This window comes from Excalfactoria chinensis, chromosome 1 (assembly GCF_039878825.1).
Source record: "Excalfactoria chinensis isolate bCotChi1 chromosome 1, bCotChi1.hap2, whole genome shotgun sequence".
In the NCBI taxonomy this organism is placed as follows: Eukaryota; Metazoa; Chordata; class Aves; order Galliformes; family Phasianidae; genus Excalfactoria; species Excalfactoria chinensis.
This window is the reverse complement of record NC_092825.1, coordinates 76,418,044-76,425,215: the sequence shown is the minus strand read 5'-3', so window position 1 is coordinate 76,425,215 and position 7,172 is coordinate 76,418,044. Positions and strand designations below refer to the sequence as shown.

Below are 7,172 nucleotides of genomic sequence, written 5' to 3'. Positions count from 1 at the left end.
GTGGTTTGAGACATTTGCCACCCACAGCCAATGAAGGGCACAGTCAGGATGGCTGCTGCTCTTCTTGAGCAGGTGGTTGTCTTTCTGGCTGCTGCTGAAGTATGGGATAATTCCTCTGTCAAAGCTCACTTCGTTTAACCCTTATTTCTTATGCCTGAAGCTTTGCTGGTGCTCAGACAGAGCAGCAGAATAATTTTTATTTAGTCATTTATTTAACAGTTTAGCACCTTTTAGACCTGGCAAGGGTTGTTTCCCTGGATCTGGGCTGGCCTAGGTTGGGTGTCAGGGGTACCAGGCTTGAGGAACTGGGGCATAGGCAGGAGATGCTGCAGCACAGTGTGTACCAAGTCTTGGGTCTCAGATAGGGCTCAGTCCTGCTGGAACAGCCAGATTAACTCAGGATAATTGCCCTTCCTTGATTCTTTGTTGCCTGTTCACTGGTTGTCCCTCTTCAGGTCCCCAAATCCAGGCATCGGTGTGTGATTGGCCCTATATGGAGCTTCCCTGAGATCCAGATGTAATCCAGCCTCATTTTCACAGGACTGCAAAACTTCAGCAGCCAGGAATTGATATATTCCTGGTCTAATTAGTTGTTTAATTGGGAACAAAAAGCAGTGTTTTTCATTTGGCCCTGGTAATGAATCCCTGAATCATTTCTTATGTGTGATGTGTGGACAGACACAGAGAAGCAGTCAGTATCTACCTCTTCAGAATGGGAAACAGCCAAGGTGTCCGGTTTGACAGCATGGGAGACCACCCTTATTCTCAGAATCACAGAATTGCAGAATGACCTGGGTTGGAAGGGACCTCAAGGATCATGAAGCTCCAACTCCCCTGCCTGGCAGGGCCACCAAACTTCCATGTTTATTAGATCAGGTTGCCCAGAGCCCTGTCCAACCTGGCCTTGAACACCTCCAAGGACGGAGCATCCACAATCTCCCTTGGCAGCCTGTTCCAGGACCTCACCACTCTCCTAGTAAAGAACTTCCCCCTAACATCCAACCTAAAGAAGCACCAGCAGAATTGCTGACCCTGAAAACATGAAGCACTCTGTGACTTCACTGTCACACACAAGATGATAAACTGTGCTTTGCCATCATCCAACAGACCTGACTGTAGAAACATTGAGTGCGGCCCACTGCACTTCCCAGTGCTCTGGATGCAGCTGGCATACGATGGAGGAGAGTAAGGTGTGCAGGTGTGGGCATGGACCCACATCAGTAGTGTACTGGGAAATTAAAACAGTGCAGTTGTTTCGTGCAGAGTTTCTCCCAGTCTCACCAGCTATTAACCCACTACACACAGGTATCTTACCTGTCCCTGGAAGGAAGACACTCAAATTCAACTCCTTCATGAGGAGCTTTGTCTCATTCAGTCCATGTGAACCTGGGTGCTGTGGGTGAATGAGAGAGCCTTGGCCACCTGCTGTTCTTCATTGCTGCAATCCTTCCTCTTCTGCAACACCTGTTAACTTTTGGTGGGTTTATCCCAAAAGAAGGGACTGGGCACTTCTGGTTTTGTAAGTAAAAGCTGGAGATAAATGGAGATCCCCTTTGCAGTCAAAGAAATCTAAAGGAAGCCATAATGTGGGACTGAGGGGAGAAGGGCAGTTCCCTTCAAGAGCTTTGCTGGCCCCATTGAGGAGTGGCAGCCATATGATCAGCCCTTTCTCTCATAACACGGGGAATTCTCTGTAAATCACCAACACCAACCTACTTGCTGTAGTATGAGCTCACTCTTTCTAGCATCTGTATGAGGTTAAACACCACCTCTGCACCTGAACACACCTGCAATGCTATTTGCAGGGTCAGTTTCTTCTGCCTAATTTATGTCCCTTGGAGCATATGGACAGAGGCACGTCAGACTAGAAGGATCTCTTGGAGCAGTGGTATTACAAGGAAAGTATCCAGGCATTTGGGGTGTCCGGGACTGTGCTGGTTGGGAAAGGCAGTAGAGCAATTCTTTGTTTATTCTTCATGTTTATCGACAATGGTAGGACTTAGCAATGGCTGATCTGGGGCTGCAGATCTGCTAAGGAAGTTACCACATGCAGAGTGAAAACCTGCATGCTTTACTCCTGGGAATATCTCTAAGGTAAAGATAAGCAAGTATTATTCTCAGGTGAACAACATAAGCAGAGTTTGTCTCTTAATCACAGACTAAGAGACTATTAACCTGCCAGTTTAGCCTGTTCTCGCTCTTTACTAATGTGCGTGAGTCTTTGAGTTCAGCTTGTTCCCTCTCTCCTGGCTGAAATAGCTAGAAGGGCGGAGCAGAAGGGTAGCAGCAGGCAACTTTCTGGTCCATATAGAGGACCTCTTGACAGCACACTGCATTTCAAGCCTTCCCAAAGTTTCCACCAGGTCCTTTGGGATGGGGCTGAGCTGTTCACTGCTTGGAAAACCAGCATGAACACCTGGATATCTCCCCAAACACACGTGGTTGAAATCTTCCAGGAAGTATTTATACATCATAAAGAAATAAGAAAGGGCTAACACAGATAATACCTGACCAGAGGACATAGCTGTCCTGTCTATCATTCCAATAGACAGTGCTTGAAAATTGCTGGTTGAGTGTCAGATGTTTGTTGTGGAGCTCTCATGGCCTACAGTCATCTACCATGTAGGCACAGTATGCATTCACAGAGATACATCAGTATCCAGCTGAGTGTTTTTCATGCCAGCACCTCCCACTAAGGGGTCATGGCACACACAGAAGTAGATCAGTACTTCAGCCAATTCATACTAGTAATTTCAAATTTCTATTTCAGCTCAAGTATAGAGGGAAAGAGAGAGACAAAGAGACTGACCAACATAAAGGAGAAAAAGGAATCTATAAAATCTTGCTTTGCAGCTCATCCAATGAAGGAAATATATGGTGTGTAAACCTTGTTTCTCATCAGGCTGATTCATTTTCATACAGCGTGCACTGAATCTCTCGTTCCTTGCACTGTTATCTCCACTAACATCACTTATCTCTGACATAAGCCAGTTTTCTTAAGAAAGACCAGAACAATGTTTTCTGACTGTTTCAGGGTAGGACATTTACACCCCACCTCTGCTACCAAGTCTGAATTACTGGAAAATATATTTATAAAGTGTTTATAAAGGTAAAGCATCTCCAAGCTCTCCATTCATTGCACTATTGTTAAACCTAAGAAGCTAAGACAATTGAAATCTGCTGGCATGGGAAAGCAGGGAGACCTAATGCTGTTGAAGTGACCTGCACATGGATGGAGCAGCACTCGTTGGGACTCAGTCACTAGCCCTTTGCCTCATGGCCCTCTTCGCTGCAAGCTAATGACACAAGCTCCACCTCAGACTGGAAGAGGCTTCTCACAGGCTACCATGGGATGTCCGAGTCTCTAAGCAGTGAGTGAATTTGCAACTGAATACGTAGAAGTTGACCAGCTTGAATGCTTTCGTTGCTCATTGCCCAACTCACTTAATCCAGCATCTAGTATGGCTGGATGGATATGTTCCATCCTAACACCTTGGTCATGGGAAAAGATGCTAGATGGAATTTTGGTTAAAAGTCGTCACCTAAAGCTGGAAGGTCATGGGGAATAAGAAGGCTTCAGGGTGAGCCCCTATGAAGGTTTCAATGGGCAGAAGTGTGCTATCTCATATTTACCACCTCAGCCCAGACCTGTCTGCAGATGTTTGGAACTGGCCTGAGGTCAGCTCCGGTGTTTCTTCAAGATCAAGAACCAACAGTCAAGCTCAGTGCTGTGATCTTCAGCCTTGAGAGTCTGGGCTCAGGCCTGCATCATCATTTCCAGCATTCAGAAATTTCCAGGCTCGAGAACTTACAAGCTGTGCTGTCCCATATAAGAGCACCTGCACTTACTCTATTTTTTGCTTGAAGAAAGCGTGTCAGACAGGGACTGTGGTGTTGGGTGTCCTCTGTCAGGTACGAGTATACTGTCATTTTATGGAATCACTAAAATTTATTTTAGGAACACTAGCTGGTGTTCCTAAACCTGTCTTTCTCCCCTCAAATGTTTTGCTGCTCCTAGTGTGTTAATGAGTAGCTGTACGCTCCTATAGCAGAACTTTCAGGATCCAGTGGTCTTGGCAGAGTAGCTGCAAAGGGCATTTTGTTTAATGAAAGGACTAAATTTTACAGTGACCTTCCCTCTGTATCGAGTGAGATTTGGTCTTTGGATGTACATGATGAGCCGATGAGCATGGAAAATACAAACTGGCTCCCTGTGTCCCTTTGGCAGTGAGCATGCAGGTGCTTTCTTCCTGCACTGGGCACTGGGGCAGGTTCCCTACAGATTCCTATTGTCCTTTCTACGGAGGCATGATTTACAGCGGTGCTGGGCACCTGCCGGTGCCACCTGCAGAGATGGCAGTCCTGGTGGCTCAGCACCTCTGAGAATCAGGCCGGGGGTCCCAGCAGGGGCAGGGGGAGCAGGGCAAGGGGGAAAGGAGGAGCAGGCGGTGCTTGCTGATGCTCAAACACAGGTCTTCTGATGAAGGGACCTGCCACAGGGGGAGGCCTCTCGGCCTCCACAAGTCAAACTGTACAGAGTCACAGTTAGTCATCATCATCGTCATCATCATCGTCGTCGTCATCGTCATCATCATCGTCATCATCATCATCGTCGTCGTCATCGTCGTCATCATCGTCATCATCATCTTCAGTGTTTATCTTCCCAGAAAGCACATCCTCTATCCAGTCCTCCAGCTCCTCAGCTGTGGGCAGGTCATCATCGTCTCTGATCTCCATCCAGACACTGTCAGCCTGTGGAGACAGGTGACAGGGATTAGCCACCCTCAGTCACACGGGAAGAGATAAGATTTGTTGCTAATGTTGTGGTAAGGGCTGGACCACACATGGGATGCAGGGTTGGTAGTAGCATTAGGTTCCTCTCTACTACAAGCATGTGGGCAGGAGCAGCCACAACACCACCCTACCCAAATGTTGGGACTTCTACCCTCCCCATGAAGGGCTATTGGTTCTGACTATGAGAAGTAGGACTGCTAGATGTGTCTACAGGAGCATATGGTGCTGTTTGTTCTGTGTTTGATGTGAGCCTGCTGCCCTGTTCCTAATCCTACACTACATTACTTCCATAAACTGGAGAGGTGAGGGGGAGATTCAGTAATAAGATGCTATTCAAAATGCAGTTAAAGGGTGCTGTCTAAATTGCAGCTATTAGCCAGAGGCAGGGAACATAGCTTAGATTTGTTTCTCTTCTTTCCTATAGGTTCCTTGAGTAAATGCCTTGATAAGCTCCTTTTCCTTCTTTGTTTTCTCTCTGTAAACAAGATCAGCCTCCTGTTCCACAGAGGTACTGTGAGGTTCTCTCTATCAGTGTTTGACTTTATGGAAGCAAGAACTTTCCATATGTCAGATGATAGCTACAAACACACAACTTCTCTGTCTGTGAAGTTAATTCTCTTGGCTGTATGGCTTCCTAAAAAGCCAGACCATATTTAGAATCAGAGTTTTTGGGTTGGAAGAAATCTTAAAGCCTACCCAGTTCCAAATCCCTACCATGGGCAGAGTTGCTACTCGCCAGCTCAGGCTACCCAGGTCCCCATTCAAACTGGCCTTGAACACCCCTGTGAAGAGGGCATCCACAGCTTCTCTGGATAGCCTGTTCAGTGCCTCACTGTCCCCATAGTGAAGAATGTCCTCCTTATGTTTCATTTAAACCCACCCTCTTTCAGTTTGAAGTCATTACCCCTTGTCCTCTCACTACACTCCCTACCAAAGCTCCTTTTTCCTGTAGGCCCTCTTTAGGAATTGGAAGACCTCAGTGAAGTCTCTGCAGAGCCTTCTCTTTAGGCTGAACAACGCCATGTCTTTCAGCCTCTCTTCACAGGAGAGGTGCTCCAGTTCTCTATACATCCTTGCGGCTTCCTCTGAGCTCACTCCAACAGGTCTGTGTCTTTCTTACGCTGTATATCTGCTACAGTATTTTCCTCCTAAGACACCAAAACTCCATCAACAACAACAACAAAAAGGACCACAGAGAGGCATGCAGCTCTTACTTCATGTAAATGATCGTGTACCAGAGCACAGGACCATTCACATGCCAAAAAGAGACACCTTCAGATAAGGGTAGGGGAAGTAGGACCATGGAGAAGATGCTGTGCAGTAGCAGCAGCAATGTTCTGAAGTGCATCATGGTGCGAGTTCTGAGCCACGACAGTGTGATGAGCCAGTGTGGGCCTCTGGGAGCTTTGTGTTTGTATTGGTAGGTTTTCAGAGAAGTGATAGGGTCACAGAGGTTATGTCCACTCAAGCCAACGGGAGTGTTTATTTATACTCTGCTGTGTAAGCCCTACTTTGTACCTGTGTAACTCTACCGAAAGCAGTGATGTAACACTAAAATAGCAAAATGAGCTCAATGTTTGTTTTAGATATCACCAGCCAGCCTCGAACTTTCTTAAATCTCTCTCTTGAGGAACAGAAAGCAGACTTAAGAGGAACGAAATTAAATCTGCAAATACTATAATCAACAACCTGAAATATTTACTATATCAAATCTAGATAATGTATGAGTTTTTACAGGTCTCTTAGTGACTGTCAGATGATAAGGCATACGTTCCTGCCTGACACTGCTTTTCACGATTCTCTTGCTACTGAAAGTCCTACTTCTATGCATGTCCACTGATAGCTGTTTAATGTTGCTTTGACATGACTTAAACACAGCCAACTGCAATAAATATAATAGAGATGCCATAAGCTAGTAATAAGGGCAAAAGACTGGAAGACTTGGGGCTCTATTTCTAGCTTGTCTGTTCTCTCTCTCATGATTGCAGGTGACAGAAACCACCTTGGTCCTTTCTTTTTCTCTGCCTAGTGGTCTGACAAATGCTGCCCTAAGACACCGGACACACTGCTTTCTGCTTTGGATCCCGTAATTTCAAGCATTCTATTCATGGGATCACTGTATTTTTGGATGCATGCTACTCACGTCTGTGACATTCACAATCCCAATCTGCGGCCTGAACAGGTCGATCTTGAATGTCTTCTCCCAGTAAGTGATGAGCTGCAGGAGCAAGAAGCAAAACTCAAACAAGGATCTCTGCAATATTCCTTAGCATAAATTCAACTGGAAGGGCATTGAGGAAGGTACCATGAATGGAAGAACATGAAGGAATGGAAGAGAAACTGAATGGCTTGCGTTTGACCATTGTTCATGGCAAAGA

At 46.0% G+C, this 7,172-nt stretch overlaps 1 protein-coding gene across 1 annotated transcript in view; it reads right to left on the bottom strand.

Annotated features, from left to right (window-relative positions):
- Positions 1-202: 202 nt before the first annotated feature.
- Positions 203-7,172, bottom strand: part of CASQ2 (calsequestrin 2) — a 31,806-nt gene continuing 24,836 nt past the window's right edge. The window contains exons 10-11 of the mRNA XM_072338140.1: positions 6,938-7,012; positions 203-4,752 (exon numbers count right to left, since the gene is read on the bottom strand). Of these exons, the coding sequence (XP_072194241.1) occupies positions 4,546-4,752; positions 6,938-7,012 (282 nt within the window). The 3' untranslated portion in view covers positions 203-4,545. The remainder of the gene's footprint in view (positions 4,753-6,937; positions 7,013-7,172) is intronic.